A 26,604-nucleotide genomic window follows, 5' to 3' on the forward strand; every position below is an offset into this window, starting at 1 on the left:
CCCAACTCAGACCAGGAGAGGAGGCAGGCAGGGGAGGACCCTCTGAAAGCCCTGGACTCTGGGAGCCCGTCTCAGCAGGAAAGGAAGGGTCCTTCGGTTCAAACTCCATGCAGCATGTTTTAAGATTTTATTTTTTTTCCTTTTTCTCCCCAAAGTCCCCCAGTACATAGTTGTATATTCTTCCTTGTGGGTCCTTCCAGTTGTGGCATGTGGGACGCCGCCTCAGCGTGGTTTGATGAGCAGTGCCATGTCCGCACCCGGGATTCGAACCAGCGAAACACTGGGCCGCCTGCAGCGGAGCACGAGAACTTAACCACTCGGCCACGGGGCCAGCCCCTCCATGCAGCATGTTTTAAAACATTTAAAGCATAAGGTAAGAGTATCTTCTCCCTGCTCAGAAGCTGTCAGTGACTTTCCTTTGCTCTTAGAAGGAAATCTGAAGCCACTGAACCTCTTCTGCTGCCTCACTGGCCTTTTCTCACTACACTCAAGTCCCATTGGCCTCTTCTCTCATTTTCAAATACACCAAGTTTTGCCCATTTGTTTTGCAGTTCCCCTCCTCCTATAATGCTCTTTCTCATCCTTTAGGCCTCTGCTCAAATGGTCCCTTCTTGGGGAGACCTTCAGGGCCTGGCTACCTGAAAGAGAGCCCGTCCCTGCAGATGTTCTGTATCACACCGCCATGGTTGTTTCCTTCCGGGTTCTACCACTCTCATAATTACTTTGTGAATTAGTGTATTGTCTGCCTCCTCACTAGAGTGTGAGCTCCATCAGGGTAGGGAACTTTGTGATCTCCTGTCTTCTGATGCCTATCAAGGGGAAGGTGCTTGAGGAATCCTCTTTTGACGGAATGAATAGAGGAGCCTCTACTTATTCACATCCCATCAATCTTTCACCCACTGCAGTGGAGCTTGAGATGTCTCAGTACACACACAGACACACTCATAGTCACACACAGTCACACACCGACATCCCCACAGAGGCACAGGCTCACACACTCACACTCACAGATACTCAAGGTTGCAGTCACCATTGACTCTCATTGCAACCTTTTCACCCTGCTCGGCCTCTGACAAGGCTCTGCCACTTTGGATATCCTCTCCTTTGGAAGTCGCCTCCTTCCTCACAAGGCTGGATCACTCCATGTCCTATGAGCCTCTGGGACATTGCTTTTCCCTCTGACCAATGCACTCTGCCAATTCTTTTAGACCAATTCTTTCACCCCTTCCTCAAGGTAAGGTTCAAACATTACTTCTTTGAAGTGTTCGCAGATCCTTGACATCTTGCCCTTTCCTCTAGGCATCCATAGATTGTATCATTACTAGAACGTCTATGTGTTTTGTTGTTGTTGTTGCTATTGTTGTTTTGTGCCTCTCTCTCCTAGGTAGACCGTGGCGCTTCTTGAAGACTGGGATCTTTCTTATTCATTATATTGTATCCCCAAGGCTCACCAGAGCACATGTACATAGGAGATGCTCAGTATGTGTGAGTGGAATTGCATGGGAGGCCTGGCCCTTTGTCACATGATCTCTTAGTTCTGTGACTGTCTTTGGTTCCTTCAATGACTCCTCCCCCTGCCACGTTGCCTCCTAAATGTGATCATTTCCCGAGTTTCCCCTCTCAAACCTCTCCTGAGATTTCTCCATGCCCTTTTCCATAGAGATATCAGAGTTTACAGTAGCTCCTCAATTTCGAGCACACAGGAAGCCCTAACCATGTTGAATCTCCCTCATGGCCCTGAGGCCAGCCCTATTGTTGACCTCTCCTGCCCTCTGCCTGGCCAAGCAGCTTCAGTGGACAGACCTTATTGTTTAAAGCATTTCTGAAGAACAATTCTGACCCTTGATGCATACATCCTATGCAAAAGAAATGGGACACTGGTTTCTGCCTTGTGCCAGGAGGACATGACCTTAGAAAATGACTGCTCAAGACTCTTGGGGCTGGTGCTCTTTGGGATGATGGGTCACTTTTCAGCATCCTCTGAAAATAGGAAGGATAGAGCCAAAGGAAGTTTAGTCCAGGGGGCTACTCTACCTCCTCAGCTCATGCAGTTGGGTTTTAGAGACTGATTCCAATGAGGACAGCATTTCTGTAAATGCACAATCAGGTCACACAGCCAGAAGACAACAGCAAACCCTCTGAATTCAATGTGGCCACCAAGCACTTAGGACCACTCTCCAATGGCATTGTTCTTAGAATTATATAATAGGTCTGGATGGGCGATCTCAGGAAAATGGCAAGCAGGTACAGTTCTAGGGTAACGATAATTAGGGTCCCAAACTCCCACCCACCGCACATCATTAGCTCTTGCATGTTTGCCCTAAACCTGAAGTGCTTCACTAGGCCTGAGTCCTTAATTAAACAGTATGGCAACGCCTGCATTTCTACCCCCACCCAAATGAACGTCAAAAGCCAGTTGGCAAGGTTTAAGGGGAAGAGCACAGGCTTTGAACTGAAACAGATCTGGGTTTGAATCATGACACCCCGACTTGTGGACTTCATTCAGGAAACATTTACTGCAGTCATTCTATGAGCCAGACATTGTACTTAACCCTGGGGAGAAAGACGAAAACAGAACAGACATAGCCGCTGGACAAATTACTTAAACTTGTGGACATCTGCTTCTCATCTAAAATGGGGTAATGACTACCCTCAGAGATGTTGGGAGGATTTTGTGAAATACTATGTGTAATTGTGGAGTTATTCATATTATCATCATTGTTATTATCATCATAATAAAGCAACGTGTGTGAAATACCATGTAAAAAGTCATACAATTGTTTAAACGCTTGAACTCAATATTTATCCTAAGAAATTTATCCTAAGGAAAAGCCCAGATACAAAGATATATATGAAGGAGAGAGATGGGAATGAAATAAAGCACCTACTAGATATATATGTTTTTCAAGGCACTGAGTGAAATACCTACTATTCGTCAATTCATAAAAATGAACAAAGGAAAAATCATACAAGCAATCTAAATATCAACAATAGCAGTGAATGGAATATTTTACAGTCACTTTAAGTAATTATAAAGACTATGTAGCAACATAGAAAAATGCTCATGACATCATGTTAGGTGGAGAAAGTAGGTTACAGAGTGTGGGTATGTGGAGGGTGATTGCAGCTGTGTCCATTCCCGTGCATAAGCACAGCCACACAAACACAAGGCTCACTCTAGAATGATGGATTTATGAAGGTGATTCTTTCCTCTCCACCTGCCAAACTGTTTGCAGTGTTGTTTTATTGCTTCCTATATTATTTTTATAGGTGTCATTTCTTTCTCTTTGCAGGTTATTTCACTCTCTCCTAAATGGCCTCCCCATCAATGCTGAGAGGAAAAGATAAAGATATTTTCGATGCTTGAAAGTCTTGGTAGACAGCAAATCTTTGAAGAGACATCAGTTGCATTCAATTTATTGCTGTTTCCTGAAAAAAAATGCAAGAGTTAGCCCTTTATATTTAGCTCTTCAACTACTCATACCAAGCCTTCAGGAACTAAAGTCCTGCCACAGCAGCATCCACCAGCACCACCTCCCACTGGAGGACTTTATGTCCCCAGGAGGCCCATAAGCACAGGCTGACTTCCCTTCCATCTATCCATCCACTTATTCTACCATCTACCTGTCTATCCATCTGGTCATTTGCTATCTGTCCATCCATATATCCCATCCCTCTGCTTATCCGCTCATTCATCCACCTTTCCTTGGAAGGGCATCATCACAAAATTCCCTTAGAGGAATTAGGGATTTATAAAACCGTCCTGATAGTTCAGCTGACGATTAGTATGAAAAGACAAGGTCCAGGTTCCCAAATGGGGTCAATGGTACAACAGGGCAGGATTCAGGAGACGTGCTTCTCATCTTCTCTCAGTCCCTGGTTTAGCAATTAGCCATGCTCCCAAGGCCCATCCTAGGAAGAAAGAGCTCCAGTAATCAGGTCACATTTGTCACCAGGGACCTCCCTGTCCCAGTAGCACCCAGCTGGCTGGCTGGAGCAGGATCTTCAAGGCATTCCAAGCATTTTCCACCTAAATCTGTCACATACTAGCCCTGTAGGTGGAGTGGGTGAGGCTGTGCAGTATGCACTTGTCAAGCTGCCAACTGAAAACCTGTTTTAATCAATTAAATAATGGATTCTCACTACATAAGCCTGGACTGTGACCTTCTCAATCAAGCACTAATTGGGGTTGATGAGGACAATCTAACCTGAACCTTCTCACCCTGCATCAGACTGCTCAGAGTCTTACATTAATCCCTAATGAGGTTAGACGAGAAAACTGAGCCAGGGTCTGCTCAGTGAGTGGGATGTGCTCACAGAACAAACTAAAGCATTCAGCATTTATTGAGTGTGTGTTCTATGTGAGGTCCAGTGCCAGATGCTAGGAATGCGGGGACGAACCGAGCACGTTTCCTGCCTGTGAAGAACATATAGCCTAATGGAGAAAGCAGACCCTAAAACAGTGACAATCAGTGTGTAAGGGGCCATAACAGTGGGAAGGACAGGGTGAAGTGACAGCCCAGAAGTGGGAGCAGCCACATCTGTCCAGATAATCCCAGAGGCTTCAGGGAAGGAGGCAATGGAACTGGGCCTGGCCGAAACCAGGAGACATTCCTGTTTCCTGCCAGGTAGACCCAAGGAAAAGCATGGAGGGGCCAGGGAGAGGACCCTCCGAAGATGCAGGGAGCTCGCTGCTCACATAGCAGCAGCCACCCACTTTAACAGTGCAGCTCAAACAAAAATGTAAGCCACAGAAGGTCCTCCTGGTGCTCCTGGAACGCATTTCAGCCTCACGCCTCCAGCTCACTGTTCTTGTTCTCCATTTTTCCTAGAATGGCTTCTCTTCTCTCCACCTGGCCCTAAGTCCCCCAACCTTCTACACTCCACTCGCCCTTCAAGGCTCAACTCTCAGGCCACCTCTTCTGTGAAGAGTCTTCTGTGAAGACTTCGTGGAGTGACTTACCCCCAGGGCCATCCCCTCTGCTCTCTCAATGTTTTATATCTAACTCTAGGCCCACATGTATTAGGTTACATTCCAGCTGGTCTGTGGAACCTATCTCCATCAGCCTTCATCTTTATAAAGCCTCAGTAGCCCACATGGTACGAGGCACACAGTAGGTACTCAACATCTGATTGTCAAGGGACTAACTCCTCTCAGGGTCAGCTCACACTCAGGGGATCCAGAGGCACCATCCAAACCCACTCCTGCAGGACTGAGCTTGTTGTCATGGCAGGAAGCCACCAGCTAACTTGGGAAAAACAAGTCTATATGGAATTCAGCCAGCTCCCCAGGCAGTGTGCTACAGACAAGCTACCACTCCAACACACGCCATATTTTTGAATGTTTACAGGAAGCCTGGTGCTCGCTGGGCACCAGCCAATGAGCAGCCACCCCACAAGTCCTGACTGAGCACTCACAATGCAGAACCCACCACAGCACCAGGACCTTCAGTGGCTGGAAAGAATGCCTAGTCATCAAAAATGAGATAAAGTTGTTTATTTTTAATTGATTAAAAGACAATCTGATTGATACTGTCCTCATTATCCTTTCCTGACTGTCCCATAGCAGGCTCTTCTTACTTTATAGCCAGAGTTTTATTAAAAAGAAAACTTTAAGACAATCTGAGTGGGAGTAGCAAAGGTTCAGGCGCACAGTCACTGACTAACATTTACTGATAGATTACAAATAGGATCCAATTTGCTATACACCTAGTTAGTCATGTTTGAATGGGGAAGCAAGGAGGTATTGAGTGTGTGTGTGGACAGGAGAGGGGCTGGAGGGCACTGGGAGGGTCGGAGGAGCAGGACTGCAGAGGCCTCTGAGGGGTGCTGTCAGGGCAGCAACGTCATCGGGAGGACAAGCCCCATGTTGTCAGGCTCCTGCCCAAGTTGTCCTTCCTGCCTCAGCTCACCTCCCTTCCCACTCAAACCCTAAGCCTGGGGCCAAAGAGATGTTCCATCCCTTTAGTTCTCCTGCCCTGCATGGGAACAAATGATTGTGCCTTCTTGTTTAGAAAAAATGGGGGGGGGGGGTGACTTTTTCATTTGAAGACGCAGCCTGGCTTGGGGGACACGTGCAACCTAGGACACTGTCCTCTTACTCTTGGCAGGGCTCTGCTACCTGCCCCCACATGCTGCCTTCACCTTTACCAACACGGTCCAGGCAGGTGAGGAAAAAGCACTCTTGCTGTTTCTCACCTGGGCCTCTGAATTGAAGGCAGTCCTACCCACCCACCCCCAGCTGGCACCTCCAGAGGCCTCTCGGTCTTCCTTCCAAGTGGGCGTCTGCAAGCAGGTAGGCTGGCTGCTTTTTTCTCTTCTCCTTCTCCCCTGTAATCCCCCCAGGAGATGCTTCAATTCCCCCAGTGTTGCCTGCTCTCAGGGCCCCATCTACTCGCTGGTGCATTTCTCTGATCTTGGGTCCTCTGTTCCAGCTGCACGTTAGCAGGCCAGATGCTCACTGGGCTTGTCATTGACGGTCCTGTCAGTCACCCCTTAGGCCCCTCCTCCCAGAGCCCCTGACATCTGGCACTGCGCTCTCCTGGCTCCCACGCAGGACTCGCTGGGGCCTGCCTCACTGGCAAACCTCTCCTCAAGCCCAGTAGCCATTTGCACACATCCTGGGCAGTGGTGGGGCTTCTCACCTCCGAGCCTCCCTCTCCACCTCCAGGCCAACCAGGCACAGGGCCCCATTGCTCAGTTTTGCCCAGACCCTCCACACCTCATGCTTACGTCTGCCTCGACTGTTCCTATTGCTCCTGAAATGAAACGAAACTCAGTGCCTGCCCCCCCACCAGCCACTTCTCAAAGTCTGAAAACCCCCTTTCAAACCCCAGTTCTGCGACTTACTAGGCAATGGACACGGGCAAATATTTTGAAGCTTCCAGGGACATACCACATCTGGAGAAGGATGAAGGAGGATTCCAAGGATTGAATGAGAGGGAGCGTCCTTGTAAACTAGAACTCTGCACTGAGTTATTGGCCTCCGGCCACAGGCTGACGGGTTACTTCGTTGTTTGTCTTCACCACCTGAATTACATTCTCTCTCTTGCTCAGGATGCCGAGTCCTCTCTGAAGTCTGACTTCTCTGCTGGTGTCTGGTTTTCCCTGCTTCTGGCCTCTCCCTACTCATGGTTGGTGCCTTGTAGAGGCCTCCCTGCTGTACAGCTGGCTCAACACTAGGTGGCAGCCTGACCACAGGCCCTTGGTGGTTTAGCCCAGGCCTCTGCGTGGCTCAGAACCAACGCCTGAAGCTTTAACCTGGCTGCCCTGTGCCAGGCCTGTCTCATGATCCACCTTACTCCACAACTGTGGCAGTTGGCGGCAGAGACCCAAGGAAACCTTCCTGCTGCTAAATACAGGCTGAAGCTGTGGAGACAAAAGGAGGTTTGGACTAGGTCCCATCAGCTCTGCAGCCAGCTGGGGCCAGTTTTGTAGAACAAAGATCCAGCACAGCCCACTGGTAGAGCGTGGAGGGAACTGAGGCCTGGGTGGCAGCAGAGGGGCTCAGCACGGTAGCCTGTCAGGCCAGAAGGCTGCTTTACCTACAGGGCCTGGAGTTCCCTGCAGCCCCTGTGGCCGAGGCCCCTCTGGGATTCCCCTAAGCATGGTGACACAGGCTTTCTATGTTCTACCTTCCTCTCCACTGACTCCTTCCGCTCAACACAAGAGCATGACCAAGGCTTTCCCATTCTAAAGCAACTCTTCCTTGACTGGTCTCTCCCTTCTCCACCCCTCTCTCTGGCCTTACCTTCTTAGGCAAACTTATTTCAACAAGATGCCTCTCTCTCTCCCCTCATCACCTCCCACTCACCCAACACACTGTATTCTGACTTCTCCTCCCGTTCTTCAAAATCTGTGGTCCTGGAGCCAGCTGTGCTCCCATATTGCCAGCTCCAAGCCCTTTCCAGTCTGTCTGACTGCATCTCTTCAACACGGGCCACAGTTATACTCTCCTGGATACACTCTTTCTGCTCGTCTCCAACTCTCTTTAAAATGTTCTTCTTGATCTGCTTCATACATTCCACTCAAACCCAATACCCTTTGCCTTTTACCTAAAACTTATATCCCAAAGATTTCCAAATTCTGCTATAGGCCTTGACATCCCCTCAGCTCCAGTGCCCTATCTCCAGCTGACTCAACATGCCCAAGACTCAACTCACCTCTCTGCCCGCAGGCCTGATGCAAAGCTGTTCCTCCTCCTGTTCTCTGACTCAGCGAAGAGCATCCCCAGCGACCCAGTGGAAGGCACAGTCAGACCACTGGAAGTCATCCTTGACTCCTCCCTGTCCTCCCCACCCACATCCACTTGATAGGCATGTCCTGTTGATTCTACCCCCTCAGTACCTCTCAATTCTCTCCCAACCTCCAGTTCCCTCCCCCTGCCCAGGCCAGGTCCTCATCTTCTCTTTCCTGAACCACTGCAACAGCCTCCTCACGGCCTCCCTGCTCTCACTCCTGCCCCCACCACGGCATTTTCCTCACTACAGTCAGTTTTCTTTATACAGTGCAGAGCCAAACAAGTCATTTCTATGCTCAGAACCCTTCAGGGCCCCGAGAGTAGCATCCAAATGCTACTGCATGGCCCACAAGAACCTTCATGACCTGCTACTGCATGGCGCACAAGAACCTTCGTGACCTGGGTCTGTCTTCCTTGTCCAGTCACCTAGCTTGGCAGCCTCCACCCCCCAACCCTCTCTCGGCCCCAGCAAGTGTCCCTGGGCACCCCATGCCTCACCTTCTCCTGTACCTTCTGTCTGCACTTCCTCTCCCATCTCCCTTTTGTCCACTGAGACTCTGTTCAGAATTGCCAGCTCCCTAACCCTCATTCCGTGTGGGGTGCCCCTTCTCTGATCAAAGTACTCAGTGCTGTAATTGCATGATCACATGTCACTAGACCCCGAGCTTGAGGACAAGAACTGTGTTTTTTGCTCTTTGGGTCCCCAGCACCAAGTTCACTGCCTGACACAGAGAAGGGATTAAACAAATGTTTGTTGGATGGGCGATGGACGAATGGGAAAATGAAAAACTATTGTCCAGGAAAAGTTCCCTGCTACTCAGAGGTGGTCTAATATTTCTATTCCTCACATTAACCTCAAGCCTCCAGCACCTATTACCTGAAGCCAGACCTCAGACCCCAGACCGACCCAAAGCAACACAGCTGGATGCGTTCCTGGGACCAGGGGGTGGCAACAGCCTCACTAGGTTCACAAGCAAAAAGTTTAGGCACTGAGTAGAATGCAGGCACTGCAGGGCTCCCTCACTTCGGCCCAGAAGGACACCCTTATCAGACCAGGGAGATGGGAGCAACGCAGTTAAGCACTTGATCAGAGGACAGAACCAACCTCTCTGCAGTTTGTCCCTACAGGAGAAGGGAGCTCTGAGCCACGGGTCAGCCGGGGGAAATGCAGAACAAGAGCACAGAATGCAGGATCTCTGTTGATGATTTAAATGGGATGCAAACACATGAACAAGTCTCAAGGACAAAGAGCTCCTGCTCCCATTACTCATAACCACAAAGCTGCTACAATAGCACTGACGATGTTGCCTTGCATCAGCGGGGCATAGTTTACAGGATGGGTCTTTACTCCTGCTCTATTTCACTGATTGCTCTCCCATCATACTGCCTCTTAAAACCGGAGCCATCCTTCAGGACCCAGTGCAAATGCACGACCTGTGACGCTTTCCCGGCGTACCCATCGCCAGTCTGAATTAAGCTTTATTTCCCCCACACTTCTATAGAACACAGGTCATAATTCTTTTACCACACTGATCTCAATTTCTCTTTCATTGGTATTTCGTATGACCGTCTTCCTCTACGTCCCTGACAGGGTTATAAATGCCTGGAAGGGAGGAAATGTGTTTCTTCCGTGTCTGCATGCCCCATGGCTCTAGCCCTGTGTTCTAAGCATTTGATACATGCCCACTGAATTGAATAACAATGTTCAAGGCATTACAAAGCACCATGCAGACAACTAGGTTGATAAGTTGAAAATAGATGGGGAAAAAGAGTGATCACATGGGTGGGGCTCACCTGGCAAGATTTCCTGGAGGAGGTGTGGCTGGAGGAGACTGTGCAAGGAGGGGCTGAGAAGCATGAAGGAAGCTTGACAGTCATCTTAACTTATGGCCAGGTTTCTCTCCTTCCTTACCCGCCTCTTCTCCCCAGCCCAGTACAGGATAGTGGCTGTATAGGACAGTGGTTAGAAATGTGGACTCTCAGGACAGACCGCCTGGATGTATATTTAGCTAAGCCACTATTAAGTGCCACCTTGGGCTGGCCACTTCACCCACCTAGTCTCAGTGTCCTCCCCTGTAAAGTAATGATAAAGCAATACCTACCTCACTGGATTGTACGAGGATTTAACGAGTTAATCCATATAACTCTCACTAGGTGCCAATGGATAATCTCACTGCTTTATATAGATTAACTCATTTAATCCTCACACAGCCCAGCGAGGTTGGTACCATGGTCCCCACTTTACAGAGGAGGAGACTGAGACTCAGAGAGCATGGGGTGGGGAGGTCACTAGCAGATCCCACCCAAAAATGCCAAACATTCTCCAAATATGACAAACTTGGACATCCTCACCGCAAACCACCCAACTCTTTCCTTGAAGAACCAGACCACAATTACAGCTCAAAATAAAAATAACTTTGCCTTCGTTATAATTTGAGAACCATCTGCAAAACGCATTCACATTTGTCCTTGCTACACCCTACGGGAGGGCCATCACCACCCCTGCTTTTCAGATGAGCCCCTGAGGCCCAGAGAGGGGCGGGAGTTGTGGGAGAAGTTGGCCTCAAAGGCAGGACCGCGGCTCCATCAGCAGAGAGCCTCCCCGCTACGCCAGAGCCACCTCCAGCCCAGAGCCTGGGCCTCAGGGAATCAGGCAGATGGCAGTAGCCCCACACTCTCCTCTTCCTCATGCCCCCTCCAGGGGCTGAACAACTTGTCCTCCAGAGGAATCCTCACCAGCCTCTCCCAGAGCCTGCCAGGACTGCTGGAGGCTAGCTCATACCATCGGGAAGGTCGGTGAGTTTCTAGAAAATCCCCCTGGGCTCCAGGGTCTAGAGACGACAGAAGACAAGAGGACATCACCAGAGGATGAAGAAAACAGTGTCTAAAAGTGATTTTCACAAGAAAAGATCTAGTTTAGAAGACTGCAATTTTCCATCTCTAGAAAAATAAAGGAAATGAACCAAAAATTTATATATAAAATACAAATGGTCAATAAACACGTGGAGGAAAAATGATGTTCTCCTCACAATCAATGAAAGGAATTCAAATGACAGCCCTGAGATGTCATCAAGTAAAATGGGGACTTTTTAAAATTATAAAATGATATCCAGGGGTTTGTAGAGGCTGGACCTTACGGGAATGGGAACTGAAGCCCCCTTTGGAGAGAGTGGCACAAAAATATATGTCTAGGAATATTCACATTACATGTTTTACAAAAGAAAAAAAAAGGAGGAAAGCTAACTAGCTAAAGAAGGGAATAATGAAATAAGGAACAGCACCTCCATTCAGTGGAATTCTTTGCTACAACTAAATATGATGTAGAAATGCAGAAGATTATTTAATGACCTTAAAAGTTAATTATGAAAATCAGGTAAAAATAAACAGTATATTGTATTTAGAATAATCCCCATATTATAGAAAAATATGTGTATCCGGGGCCACTATAACGAAGTGATTAAAAGCCCAGACTCCAGAGCCAGAGCACTTGGGTCTGACCCTGAAACTGCCCTTCACAAGCTGTGTGGATTTGGGCAAGTCACTTAACTTCTCTGTGCCTTGTTTTTCTCACTTATCATAGAAATAATAATGGTACCTACCTCACCGATGCCAGGAGGATTGAGTGAGTTCATAACTGGAACACAGTGTGTTAGCCGTTATTATCCCTGCTTATGCACGCACAGCACAATGACTGGCAGGACACACAGCCCAATGATTGTTTCTCATGGGTGGTGTTAGAATAATGCTTTTTCTAAATTTTCTTTCATGTACCTCTAGTACTTTTAATAAGGAAAAAATAAAAGTCCAGACCGAGATACAAGGAACTGATGATTTACTAAGAAATCAGGGCGGGGAGAGGGAGAACCCTTGACTGTGAAAGGCCAGGACTGGGGAAACCAGAGTACCCAGACTGGGTGATGGTTAACTTAATGTCATCGTAGCTAGCCATGGGGCCCAGGTGTTTGGTCAAACATCAGTCTAGATGCTACTGTGAAGCCATTTTTTAGATGTGATTAACATTTAAATCAGTAGACTTTGAGTAAAGTAGGTAATCCTCCATAATGTGGGTGGGCCTCATCTAATCAGTTGACAGCCTTAACAGAAAAAGACTGAGGCCCCCCAATGAAGAGGGAACTCTCCCTCAGACTGCCTTTGGACTCAAGACTACAACTCTTGCCAAAATTCCCAGGCTGGCAGCCTGCTGTGTGAACTTCAGACTTGCCAGCCCAGCAACGATGTGAGCCATTTCCTTAAAATAAACTCTCTCTATTGGTTCTGTTTCTCCGCAGAACCCTGACTAATACACAGACCAGGTGAAGACACCAGTGAGAAGGATTCCAGCACCAGGCTCCGTTTCACAGCCTCCCGGGAGTGGTGAGTCAGCCTGTAATTATCACGGCCTATATCTTCTTCACCGCCTGTAGGGACAGTTAGCATTATGGCCAAAAAACCAGTCGGAGGACTGTTAGTGCCTGGAAGTAAGAACACACGTTCCTCAAGGAAGAAACAAAAGAAAATCACACCCCCTTTCACGGTGGCGCAGCGTCGGCCCTTCCCTTCCCAGACGAGGCACCTTGAGGACTTCGCCTCACACCTTGCAGGGTTCCGCGTTTGGTTTGCCACCTGGCAGCAGTGGGATCAAACAGAGACAAGGCAAGCGGAAGCTGCATTCCGGGAGGAGGAGCGCCTGTGAACGTGCGCCCATCCGGATAGGAACAAGCCAGGGGCAGAATTTGGACTGCAGCCCGGGGACGGGTCTGCACCCCATCGGCCGGCAGCCGCCCGCGGGCCCCTCCCGCGCCGCTCAGGACTCCATCCCCAGTAAAACCTCGGGGCTTCTTTTAACTCGGATCTTAGGAATGGACAGCAAAAAGGCTTAGTAAAAATGATGGAACCCACGTTACTATATAAATGACTTGAACTTTGATAAAAATATTAACTTAAGCAAAACTGTATTCACAACAAATTACAAAACAATTCACAGAGCGCTTCCGGGGTTAACGGGAGCCCTCCTCACCGAGGATTGGGTGAACCGCGCCGGGGTGGTCCTCTCTGGCTTTCCTTCTCGGGCTATTCTGGTCCTGTGTCACCCGCTGAACCTCTTCTTTGTCAGCCTCCAAATAGTCACATCCTTGTGGAATGGATGTGGAATTTCCTTTCGGAAATCACAGAGAATTTTCTGGCTTTCCATTTCAAGTTGCTCTATGTTCGGAATTTTTATCCACGTATTCAAACTACTTCTGGTCCTATTTTGCTTCTGAAGAGAGAGACATGTTGAAATATAAGGAGATTTACCTTTTACAGATGAACACACACACATACTCATACTTCAACTGTGTTGTGTTCTAGAAACTAGTACAGACCTCCCTCATGACCAGAGGATCCTCTGGTTTTTCTGTTTAGCCACATCGAGCTGGCTTGAGCAAGGACTTTGAGCCTAGTCCTGAACAGCTGTGTTCTGTTATCATCAGAGGTCTTGACACGTCCTCGTAATTGACATCAGACATTTATTACTGAGAGCCTACTTTTACAGTCATCAGGAAAACCATTTAAGACTCATTATTTTATTTACTCTACACACCCTGCATGAAGGAAGAGGCGTTAATTACGTAAGCTCCATCTTTAGAGCCGAGCCAAGGCTCGGAGAAATTAAGGGGTTTGTCCTAAGTCTCTGAGTTGGTAAGTGGTAGAACCAGGATATCCAGAGATCGGTTGGCCTGCGAAGCCCTCCGTTTTCCATTTTCACAACAACAAAAAAGGTCATGCCTGCCCAAGGACAGGCCAAGAAGGGAGAGATTCAGAAGCAGGGAGGGAGGCCCCAAGTTCTTGGCTGACGACAGCAAAGGAGGTGGCTAAGACCGTCCGTTGTCTGTGATCCCACATGATGCCTCAGCTCCCACGTCTCAGAAAGCTGCTTTTGAGGACTGGCCCTCCTGTGGGGCCACCCTGACACAGGCCAGTATTCCTGAGTGTGACCGTCCACCCAGGCCCTTGTTCCCACACAACTCCGGGGGCTGTGAAAGAGGGCTGCATGCTGACGTAAAATACTTTATCGACCACTCATGGGTGTTCGTGCCCCCCACTCTCCCCGCAACCCACCTTGGAGGCAAATGGTGTGTATGGAATAAAAATCATAGCACCAGTCCTATCTCCACCCAAAACTTGTGTCTTTGGACATGTCACTTTGCCTTTTTGAAACTCAAGTGCCTCCTATGAAACAGGGGAACAATGAAAAGAATCCTTCGGGTGTTAGTGAGAAGTTAAGATATCAGGTGTGGGGAGTCACCTCAGCGCAGTGCTGGCACCCATTCGGGTCACAACCACCATCCAGCTTTCCAGGCCTTGCCCATGACCAGCTCCCCAAGATGGTCAGGGACTCTGGTCCAGTGGTCAGGCCCACACTGGTGTGCTTGGAGAAAGGGGACTTCTGTTTTGGCCACTGCTGCCACTTGACCAGCATATATTTGAAAAATAATAGCACACACATGTGCCAGATAAGTATTCCTTATACGCCAGTGGTTGGCAGGCATGTGGATTCATGGAGCCCTTACAATAATTGCAAAGGCCACCAGGCATCGGAAATCTTCGATTCAGGACTCAGGGAGTGCAAGCAGGTTCTTAGCACTCAGGTGGGAGGACTGGGCAGCGCGACACTCAATCACTGCCGGGGGCGTCCCACAGCAGCTCTACATGCAGGTACTGGAGGCAGCCTCGCTGCAAGGCTGCGTCCAGCTTTTTGCACCACAAAAGTTGTGTATATGGAATATTACTTCCTGCTGTCTCATAGACAACTATGGGTTCACTTTGCATTGATCTGTAAATAATGGCTGCTAATATTAGCTTTATATTTGTTTGTTTTGAAATAGTTAATGGTGTATAAACAAATACAAAGGTAATTGAAAGAAGTCTGTGGTAAATCCTTTTGTGGGAAAATAAGCATCCTTTTGCTAGTGAATAATCAGCCACCGGCTTTTTCTAATTTTTGTTTTTGGATTTTACAAGAAGTATTAATTATTATTTATAGATTTGTGTTTCTTAAAGGGTAGACTGATCCAATTGAACAGCAATTTTGCGAGCATTCCTCTTCTCTGTGTTCAAAAGGACTGCTCACTACTACTACCTCAATAACAACAGTAATACCCCACCCACGTCCTAGTGTTCATCAGTTTACAAAGCACTTTCACACCCGCTGTGTATTTTTAACCTCAGAGTAACCAAGTGGTGTAAACAGAGCTTATTACTATTTTACAGATCAGAGAACTGAGGCTCAGAGAGGTTAAGGAATCTCCTCCAGCCCTGGAGCCAGTGACGTGTGGAGCTGTGCTGGTCTCTTTCCACCCCTGAAGATAAGAACCATGCCTGTGTGCCTTCTTGTCTTCCTGACATCCAGCTGGTCTGCAGATAATGAATGTGTAAATTTACTAATAGCCAGTGGCCCCTAGAATGACCCCAGAGGCCCATGGCCCACCACACCCTACCCTCTTCTGTTAAATAAGGACTGTCTTCCAAGCCGCACAAGTAATCCCTACTTAATGACTTTCACCTTTGCACACCCTCATCTTCCTTTGTCATTCAGTGTGCTCAGAACACCCTGTCATCACTTTTTAATCCTGGCTACCTCCCTGGGAGGGTAGGTGCTCTGATCAATGAAGGAGGAAATAGTCAAAAGTAGACCAACCCCTAGTGGAGACCAGCACAGACAGGTTTGTAGGGTTTTCCGGAGACGAGCGCAAATCCAGTCCGTCCTGACTAGAGGTGCATTGGAATGTTTCCACATTTGATCCTGGGCTTCCCTTAGCCTTGGATGCTGAGTTATCCCACTCTATCCCCATGAGAACAGGGATGAAGCCCAGTAGCTCTAGTGGGATGGCATATGGGGCCAGGCATGGTGTGGGGGACACATCACCCAGCCCTCATGCTTTTAGGGGAAAGCCGTGTTCTCCTGAAGAATGACAAGGCTTCCATGTCAAGTCATCACACATTTACTGCAAACCAGCCTTGTCCTCAAAGAGGGGCATGATCAAGAAAGGATGATTAAGCAAATAGATAAGAAATGATAATGATGGTAGAATAAAATAAAGGCTATAAAGATGCACCAACAAATGACCATTGAGGGCAAGCTGTTTAAGAGACATTCCATCTGGTGAGGATAATCTGGAAATACATTATGGAATCAGTGGTGTTTGAGCTGCTCTGAATGGAAGAAGGCCATTTCCATGGAGGGTTTGGAGAGGAACACATTCGAGGCAGAAAGAAGGGCTTGAAGGAAGGCAAGAAGGCAGCATGAGCTCGGGTTTTGTAGGAATGACAGGTCCATACTTTTGACCAGAGATTATGATAGGAATAAAGACGTAGCAGGAAATGTATTGTGGGGGCCTGGAATTGGCCACCCCAAGATATGCCTCTTTGGCATGAGGATTATTTGGGGCTGGTTGCTTTTAATACACTGCAGACAGGAAAGCAACTGAAAAGTAGAATTTACTTACATTTTGTTAAGAGACATTTACATTTGTAAGAGAAATCTCCATCTGTAAAGTTGTCTCCCTCTCTGTACCAGGAAGAACGGGAGCACAGATGACCTTATCTCTAGAAACTCTTAATCAATGCCAAAGGCAAGGACTTAAATCTGCATTTGTTTACTGTATTTGTGTGGTAATCTCCCATGATCAGCTTCCCCTCCACCCCCAACATCCTCCTTTGTCTTTAGCTGGATATAATATTTAAGGTGGGGGCTTCAGCCATTTTGGCAAGTTGCTCAGCTTGCCTGAGCCTCTCCCATGTATACATGTTATAAAGCTTTGTTTAATTTTCTCCTGTTATTCTGTCTCATGTGAATTTAATTCATTCTCTGGCCAGACGAACCCAGAGAGGGTAGAGGAAATGTCTTCCTCCCCTACAGTATCTTCCCAATACATTTAAGTCAACAAACCTTTGGTACCACCAGGACTGAGCACCAGTGAAGCAGGAAGAGGAGGGACTCTTCCTCCTCCATGATATTTCCTCTTTTTCCTGGTGGGAAGGAGGTTGGACTCTTTGCTTGTTCTAGGAGCTCTGACTATGGGTTGGAGACCTAGATTCAGGAAACTCAGATTCCTTTTCAAATGGCAGCTTCCAGCTTTCCTGGCCAAACCAAGGATGCTAATGATTGTGTTAGCCTCATGCTCTCTGTCTGGCTCGGGAAACAGTGGGGCAACACAACCTGTCAGGTCAGGGATTAGGGCAAGAATGTCTAATAGATACTCACTAAGTCACTGGAAAGTGTGTCAACAGGCACGTCTCTGGTGTCTGCCTAATCCTTTCTGGCATTTCCCAGGTTAAACGTGAGCATCAGGGCTTCTGGATGTTCTGACCAGGACCCAGTAGGGCAGGTTTGGGAGTAGAAGCTCCAGTTGGGGCAGAGAGAGGATACGAGGCCCAGAACTGTCCACTGTTCTCTTTCCCTCTAAGAACCATGCCTGTCACCCTGTCCCTCAGTCAGGATGTGGGGACCATGAGTGAGTAGGTAAATTCTCTCATCACCCAAGCAACTCCAGGCAACAGCTCTCTGGCCTGCAGACCTGTTTTTGTTCTCTTCCAAGGCTGAAGCCCAGGATTATGGAATTTTCTCATCTTCTGCTTTTTTGGGAGGAGCCTTGAATGGCCACCCTCTCATCACTCTCCACTGCCAGGCCCTGGTCCCATATCACCATTCTGTCTCCTAGGTGGAAGTGAAGGTGTCTGGTGAGCAGGCTCTTTGATTTAACACTTTACAACATTGCATCTTCCATTATTAGATATTTATTGTTGGTGTGCATGGCCTGGTCTCCCAATTAGACTGATTTCCTGGAAAGCAGAGTCTTAGTCTTCATTTGTAGCTCACGACGTATAGCAGATACCGGCTGTTAGATACTTGTAGAAGCAAATCAAGTCGAGGTCAGCAATAAATTTCTGAGTACGTGTGTATGAAGGAATCACAGTACAAAAGTGAATTTGCTTCTTTGAGACTTCTGTTTACTCCAACGCAAGTGAGCAGAGGATAAGTGTTTGACTCAACTTCTAATGGCTTGTTGGCCTCTCTCTGCCCCCCAGCACACCCAGGAGATGTAACCACAAAGTCAAGTCATTCGTTTATAGCAACTCGTCACAAACTTTACAAACTAACAAATTTACACACTCAATTAAAGACTGTCAGTCCCAGTCTCTCCCACCTCCTCATCTCCCCCAGCCCCAGCCACCCTCTCCAGCCAACCTCCCTCCACCCAGTACACACATGTACTCAGTTACCTCTACTCCTCTGAAGCCCTAGCTCTTCCCCCTCCCAACCTCCCCACAGACAGTCCTGCCACAGGCGTGAAGAAAGATGCGGGTTTTGGAGGCAGGCAGACCTAAGTTCAGATTCAGATCTATCACTTTCTAGGTACGTGATTTGGGGTAGCTTACTTAACCTCTCTGTTCCTCAGTTTTTTCATCTGTAAATTGGATGTGATGATACATGCTTCATAGTACCTCATCTGTAATACACCTGGCTTGTCACTTCTCTAACTTACTTTCTCTTAGTTACCAAACCTTTCTGGAAGTTGTAAACCCCTTCAGATAAGCCTTAGCACATCATTCACAGAAGAAAGGTCTTGTCTGCTTAACTCCCTAATCTATTGCTCCCCAGCTTCCCCCTCTCATGCTGACCTTCTCCTAACCCTGACCAGTTACCATAGCAACCTCTGCCCCCTCCCCCACCCAGGACTGGAGCATCCAATCCCCTTGCAGACAGACCTCTCCCACCAGAGAGCCTGCCACAGCCCCTCTTGCAGTCTGCATCTCGCCCCTCCTTTGGGCTCCAGGGCTGCCCTCGCCATGCCAGTCACCGCAACCAAGGCCCTTCCTGCACCCTCCCATCCCGACTGTCATTGCCTTTCCTGTGTGCTGCATGCTCACGTGTAAACGAGGAGTAAGAAGACGGCTTTCCTCATCCAAAGAGTCACTCAAGAAGCTACATGTACTTTCTGCTACAGCGCTGCTTAGGAGCCCCTTTGGGACTTAGCTTCAGAGCTCAGAATGCTTCCTTCTCAGCATCCTCAAGGATGGTTGTTCTTCATCCATGGAGGACAAATTTGATGTTTGTAAAGTGCCAAAAGTCACAGAGAGAAGAATAAGTGGCAGAGTGTTATAATAGAGGGGACCGTGGCCCGAGGCTGAGGGGCTCTGGTCCAGCCCCACCCCTCCTTCACTGAGTGGCCACTTCTCCAGAGAGTCTTATCATCCTCATTTATTAAAGGGGCTTAGCCATTCAACCTCACGGGGCTGTCATGAGGATCCAACGAAATGAGATGGCAATGACAATCAAATCAAATCAAACAGTAATTACCATTACTGTTACCCTCTTGGAGACTTTCTCCTGGGACTGCCAGGCTGTAAACTCTGTGAGAGTTGAAACTGCCGCCATCCTGTTCAACACTCTATCCCTCAGGCCTTAGCTCTGTGTCTGAAATGCAGCAGGCTCTCCATAAATATTTGCTGATGAGTCGACCAGTTTAGCTCCCTGTCTTTGCAACGAAGGGGTTGCGCACAACCACATTAAGCCTCTTCTCCCATCAACCACAAAATGCTACCTATCCACAGGATGGGGGGGGGGGGGGGTGTGGGGTGGGCGGGTAATTGGCCTTAGTCGTTTTCATCAAAAATGAGGCCTAATCACAAAGATATGAGATTGGATTTCTTGCATGTCTCATAAACTTGGTATGAAAGGCAATTCCCAAACAAGAATTCCAAGAATGTTCTAAGCAATTACAACATCAGCAGGAAAACATGTATAGCCTCCAAAGGTGACCCCTTTGAGAAGGATAACCCTCAATAGATGGATACGTTCTTGAATCTTTGTATAAAAAAAAAGGAGTCCCATGACTGTGCAGCCACATGCAGACAAGGAATGTTCACCAGGAACCCCAACCTGTGCCGAGCTCTGCTGAGCCCATCACGTTGAAAGGAGCCTCCTTGTCATGAGGAGACAGACCAGGGAGAGACGAGGTGGAGAGAGGGCACCAAATGTGGCGGGAGGGGCCTGCTAATTAGACGCACGCAGGCACGTGTCAGCAGGTGAAACGGAGAAGAAGGGAGGTGGGGCTGGGCTGGGCCGAGCCTGGGATGAATCAAGCCTTCCTGTGGGGTGGGGACCTTCCATCTAAAACAGTAGCCTCGATTAAATCCCCTATAAAAGGTTCCTGCCCCACTCACCAGGCACGCCACACACCGCTTAACAGCCACTTGCTGCATCCTGCCTGTGCATTAGGTAAGTCTCCTCCTGAGGAGCCTCTTTCTCATTCTCAGTGTCTTGGAGTTCTGAGCACATAAAACCAGGCTGTCAGATACAGCCTAGGTTGTCAGTGCTGGTTGTGGGTAGAAAGTGTCCCTTTTGATTGCGCCTCAGGCAAACCAGGGCAAACCAGAGCCGGCGCTCGTGGGGCAGGATGCTCTCCTGCAGCAGTCGGCTCTCTCCTCCTCGGACCTCGAAGCAGCTCCTCTTACTGGGAGGCTGTTGGCAGCCACAGCAGAACCACCCACGTGCCTTCCTGGATCAGCAAAGGTCTCTTGTTCTTAAGGTTCTGGAAGCCTCTTTGCAGTGCTGAGAGTCTGTGAGACCAGAATCAGGTTACTTCTGCCAACCTGACAACAGGGTTGAAACTCCTCGTGGAAGAAGGGGCTCACACGGCGGCCCTCCCCCCTCCCAGGGCCATATTTAGGCAAGAAGAGTTTGTGGATTTATTCTAAGGGATCTGAAGTGTAACCTTGCTATTTTTACTGTTTATAGGTCAGTGGTTAAGGTCTGCCATGTGGTAAAAAACAAAAACAAAAAACTAGCATCTTTTCCTATCTCTGTTGAGGTGCAATATTCTGAGTTTTGTACCTTGCTGTATGAAAGAAAGCAAAATCTGCCTGAAAGTTTTGGCCACCAGATCATAGAAAGGACACTCCCTGAAGAGACCACCTAGGTCTGTAACCTTCCAGATCCTTCCAGCTGCACTGCCCTCCTTTCTCAGTGCCAAGACTCCTTCCTTTCCCACTCTCTTGCTTCTCTCACCAGGACTTCCTCTTCCTCTGCCCTCTCCTCTCCATCTCCATGGTACCCCCTCCCCTGGCTTCCCAGCTTCTGCAGCCTTCCATCTCCCCCTGTGTTGGAACCTTGCCATCTCTGAGACCATCTCCTCCTTTTGGTCTCTCCGATGCTTCAGCTTCATGCATCTCCAGGTCTCCTACCTCTTGCCCATCCTGCCACACCCTGGACTCACTTCAATCTGCACCAGGATCCCTCGCTACTGAGAAAGAAAATCTCTCCCTTCAGCTGGGACCCATTCCTCGCAGGCCACCAGGGCTGTGGGCTGGAAAGAGCCACACCCTATGAGCAGGCTGACCTCCCTTACGGGTCCCAGGGCTGAGGGCAGAGGTCACATTCAGAGAAACCTGGACTCTCAGAATTGGAAGGCCTCCCACTCAGGGAAGGCACCCCCCACCCCCGAGCATTCCCAACAGGTGGCAGCCCAGCCTCTTCCTGAATACCTTCCCAAACGAAGGAGAAAGGGCAGAGTTGGGTCCCTGGGGTTCCTGCTGGGCCTCCACCCAAGGCAGGGGTTGACTCACATATGTATTTACTACCTGTTGGTGTTCCCAGGACCCTAACACCCTGTAATAGGCAAACGAATTACCCTGCCCATGGGGTGCAGTCTAGAAGGCTCATTGCATTTGGGTTCAGGAAATATGAGTCCTAGGATTTCTTGGTCCCTTACAAACTGTGTGGCCTTGGGAAAAGCACTTAACTTCTCTGAGCCTGTTTCCTCACCTCTAAAAAGCAGAGATAATAAGGATTACAAGAGATGATGCATATGAAAGTGCTTTGTGAGCAGTAGAGTGTACATAGATGTACACAAATTATGTATGTGTATAAAATATAATAATGTATTTAATAATGAGCACTTAGTATAAGTCAGCATCCACCAAGTGCTTTATATGATTTATCTCTTTTAATCTTCACAATAATCCTAGAAAATAAATACTACTATTACCTTACTCATTTCACAATGAGTAAACTGAGGCTAGAGAGGCGCAGAAACCTGTCCGATGCTGCAGCTCGCCTGACGGGGTAGGGGGTGGAGATGGCATGTAAATCCTCACTCAGGAGCCTGCCTCTCACCATGATGTGCTCCTCCTTCACGTTCATAAAATACATTGTGTAGAAAAGGAGGAAGGAAGACACAGAGAGCCCAGGAGCAGAGCGGAAGTTGCAAGGAAGGACTAGAAGCAGAAGTCCTCCCAGGGAAACGGCTGAGCTTGACTGTGGAGCCCCCAAGGGGGCTTTTCTTCTGTCTCCAGCTTGACTCCGAAGATGCCTCAGTTACTGCGAAACATTAACGGGATCATCGAAGCCTTCGAACGCTACGCCAGGACGGAGGGCGACTGCGCGGTTCTCAGCCGGGGCGAGCTGAAAAGGCTCTTGGAGCATGAGTTTGCTGACGTCATCGTGGTATGAGGCGCACAGCCAGGTGGGGAGGGGGCAGCAGAGGAGAGAGAAGGCCAGTTTGCCTGCAGACACGTTGCCTCAGGGATTGAGAAGGCAGCCGCTAAATCCAGGCCTTGGGCCTCAAAGCAGCTGTGCAGGCAAAGAGAGAGAAGATGAAGAGATGGTCACGGGAGTTGACAGGCCTTGGTCCTTCAAGAAAATACGTTGACTTCAATTAATTCTAATTTGAAAACAAAGTAAAAGGACTCTAAAGGGACAACTCAGGGAGGAACAGAGCCTTTGAATATTCTAGAAACAAAAATAATTGCTACTTTCTGCTGCTTTTTAGATCTGATTCAGTAACATTTCCTATGTCTAATGGAAATTTGATCATCATTAATAAGCATTCATTGGCAGCATAGCCCTATGCCTTGCACAAAGCAGTGGCTCAAAAACATTAGCTGAGTGATCACATCAGAAATGAGGTTTGGAGAGCAGGCTGTTAACAGTGGGGGGAGACTCTGCGAGCCCCTCCCTCACTAACCAGAACCAGGGCCCTGATGTACCTCCCCACCTGTGCTGCCTTTCGTTTGCAGCTAAAGCAACCAGGATGATGAAGGTCTCGGGGACAGGAGTGTGTGGGCACAGAAGGATGCTGCTTACGCGTGCTCAGGGCAACCCATGGCCCCACTGGACCCCCACCCACCCTATCTTGGGAAAACACCTGAGCCTCAGCAAGGATCTCAGAGAATTCCCAGGGGGCCATGTTCCCGCTGTGCTTCTCTTGATGTTGGGCTCACTGGAGAGAATATGGCCTTGCTGCCCAGGGCCAGGGGCAGAGCCTGCCCAAAGAATCATTATGAGCCCATCATTTATTCATTCTCCATTAAATCTTTATCCGATTCTCCTACAGGCCAGAAAGTGTGCCAGACACAGGGGATACAAAACAAAGGGTGCTTCCTAGGCTTGAGGGAGAGAGACAGGACTGAAAAATGAAAACGATTCCGTGTCAGTGCTGCTATAGCAATATGTGTGTAGTGGTGGGGCCAGAGAGGGCCAGCTCCCAGGCTTGGGGGTGGGAAGCCTGGAAGCTGAGTGAACCGGCCTGCCCACGTCCTCCTCACGTGAGGGAAGCTGACTTAGCTTTATCTTCTCCCCAGAAACCCCACGATCCGGCCACTGTGGACGAAGTCCTGCGCCTGCTGGACGAAGATGACACGGGGACTGTGGAATTCAAGGAGTTCCTGGTCTTGGTGTTTAAAGTCGCCCAGGCCTGTTTCAAGACACTGAGTGAGAGTCCTGAGGGGGCGTGTGGATCTCAAGAGTCTGGAAGCCACCCCTCTGGGGCCTCACAAGAGCTGGGGGAAGGACGGAGAAGCAGCACTGAAGTGGGAAGGGTTGGGAAAGGACAGCGTCATGAGGGGAGCAGTGGTGGACAGAGTGAGCAGGCTTCCAGAGGGCAGGGTGGGACTGGGACTCAGACTCAGGGTCAGGACATCAGCTCTACTCAGGTCAGTGACCATGACAAGCAGTCTGAGTCCCAGCGACAGCAGAGAGAGAGCCAGCAGACACAAAGCAGGGGGCATGTAGAGCAGCCCCAGAGAGTAGGGGAAGACAACGGTCCTCAGACAAGAGAGCTGGGGTCAGAGAGACAGTCGCAGACCAGGGAACAGGACAGAGCCCACCAGACAAGTGAGACCATGAGTGGAACCATAACTCAGACCCAGACAGGTGCCACCCAGACCATGGAGCAGGAAAGGAGCCATCAGACAGGAAGCACTGGCACCCAGCCCCAGGAGTCCATGTATGGCCAGACCAGAAGAACTGAGACCCACAGTCAAGACAGGAGCCAGACCAGCCAGGTAGTGACAGGGGGACATATTCAGACACAGGCAGGTGTCACCCAGACTGTGGAGCAGGACAGGAGCTGTCAGACAGGAAGCACAGGCACCCAGCCCCAGGAGTCCATCTGTGGCCAGACCAGAGGAACTGAGACCCACAGTCAAGACAGGAGCCAGACGAGCCAAGTGGTGACAGGACACATTCAGAGACAGGCGGGGTCACACACACAGACTGTGGAGCAGGACAGGAGCCAACAGACAGGAAGCACTGGCACCCAGCCCCGGGAGTCCACGTATGGCCAGACTAGAGGAACGGAGACCCACAGTCAAGACAGGAGCCAGACAAGCCAGGTAGTGACAAGAGGACACATTCAGACACAGGCAGGTGCCACCCAGACTGTGGAGCAGGACAGGAGCCATCAGACAGGAAGCACCAGCACCCAGCCACAGGAGTCCACATATGGCCAGACCAGAGGGGCTGAGATCCACACTCAACATAGGAGCCAGACAAGTCAGGTAGTGACAAGAGGACACATTCAGACGCAGGCAAGGTCACACACCCAGACTGTGGAGCAGGACAGGAGCCATCAGACGGGAAGCACCAGCACCCAGCCACAGGAGTCCACCTGTGGCCAGACCAGAGGAACTGAGACCCACAGTCAAGACAGGAGCCAGACGAGCCAAGTGGTGACAGGACACATTCAGACACAGGCAGGGTCACACACACAGACTGTGGAGCAGGACAGGAGCCATCAGACGGGAAGTACTGGCACCCAGCCCAGGGAGTCCACATATGGCCAGACCAGGGGGACTGAAATCCACACTCAAGACAGGAGCCAGACAAGCCAGGTAGAGACAGGGGGACACACTCAGACACAGGCAGGGTCACACACCCAGACTGTGGAGCAGGACAGAAACCAAACTTCAAGCCATATAGGGTCTAGAGAACAGGGACAGACCCAGACACAGTCAGGCAGTGGTCAAAGAAGGACACAAGTGAGCAACTATGAGGCAGGAGAGACAGTGCTGGGAGGACAGGCCCAGACTGGGGCAAGCACTCACTCAAGCTGCAGTGTGACAGGAGGGCAGAGAGAGAGAGAGCCCACAGTAGTTAACCAGGAGTGGGTTGATGACCAGACAAGGACGATAGTGATCCAAAGGCAGGACCAGGGGAGCGTGCACACAAGCGTGCCTTCAGCACAGGGCCAGGAGGCAGCCCAGCCAGAAGGGAAGCGAGGTATCACAGCCAGGGGGCTGTATTCCTACTTCAAAACCACCAAGCCATGAGTGTCCCGCTCCTGGACCCCAGTGCCAGGAAGGACACAGCTGGAGAGGAGTTGGCTTGTCCTGCCCTGGCCAGTCCAGTTGGCATGTTCCTGGACATCAGCTCTTAATCATGCTGCTTCTCTTTTAGGTCTTTCTCAGTGAGACTCTTTCTGCAAGGTGCTTTTATCCTAAACTCTTCTCTCCTACCTGCTTTGCTGTGCTCCTCTCAGGAGCAGGAAGACATAGAGCAAGTGATCCCTTTCTGCTGAATTCTCCTCAGCCTGTGAGAGTTTTCAGAGCTGCTTTTTTCTCTGCCATCTGTCCATTGCCCCATCTATCCTAATGCATCAATAAAGCCTTCCTAAGCAACTAGGCTCTGTGTCCCATTCAATTGCATCTATTAACATGATGGGCTAAGGGCTACAGGGCGATGATGATGCACTGGACATGGTCCCCTACCCTTGAAGAGCATCCAGTTGAGAATGCATTGAGTGAGATTCCGAGAATTGTAAAAAGTCAAAGAGGAGATATCATACTTTAATACTTGGCAGAGATGGATCAGGAAAGGTTTCAACCAGAAGAAGCGTTTTTGTAATGTCCTTAAAGGACAAGTAGGACTTGGGTAGGTAAAGCTATTCTCAGTCTTTCATGACCTCTAATTCTAGAGTGTTAAGTCTCTGTTCACCTGTAAGGTCACGTAGGAAGGCTGACTTAAGGTTACCAATAAATGGAAGAGGGCCCCCAGAGACTGTGTAGAGGAAGTGGGAAAGGCATGTGCTACCAGGTACTGAGCC

At 49.2% G+C, this 26,604-nt stretch overlaps 1 protein-coding gene and 1 long non-coding RNA gene across 3 annotated transcripts in view; one reads left to right on the forward strand and one right to left on the reverse strand.

The window, feature by feature from the left end:
• Nucleotides 1-2,497: 2,497 nt before the first annotated feature.
• LOC111773522 (uncharacterized) overlaps nucleotides 2,498-26,604 on the reverse strand; it is a 181,930-nt gene continuing 157,823 nt past the window's right edge. For both annotated transcript variants that reach the window (XR_011439200.1, XR_011439199.1), the window contains 3 exons: nucleotides 22,270-22,853; nucleotides 13,257-13,496; nucleotides 2,498-3,429 (listed from right to left, as the gene is read on the reverse strand). This is a non-coding gene — a long non-coding RNA (uncharacterized lncRNA). The remainder of the gene's footprint in view (nucleotides 3,430-13,256; nucleotides 13,497-22,269; nucleotides 22,854-26,604) is intronic.
• On the forward strand, nucleotides 20,307-26,179 carry CRNN (cornulin). The gene is made up of 3 exons (XM_014739846.3): nucleotides 20,307-20,501; nucleotides 22,577-22,727; nucleotides 23,864-26,179. Exons 2-3 carry the CDS (start codon nucleotides 22,590-22,592, stop codon nucleotides 25,829-25,831), a joined length of 2,106 nt encoding a protein of 701 aa, XP_014595332.1. The 5' UTR covers nucleotides 20,307-20,501; nucleotides 22,577-22,589; the 3' UTR covers nucleotides 25,832-26,179.

This window comes from Equus caballus, chromosome 5 (assembly GCF_041296265.1).
Source record: "Equus caballus isolate H_3958 breed thoroughbred chromosome 5, TB-T2T, whole genome shotgun sequence".
Classification (NCBI taxonomy): domain Eukaryota; kingdom Metazoa; phylum Chordata; class Mammalia; order Perissodactyla; family Equidae; genus Equus; species Equus caballus.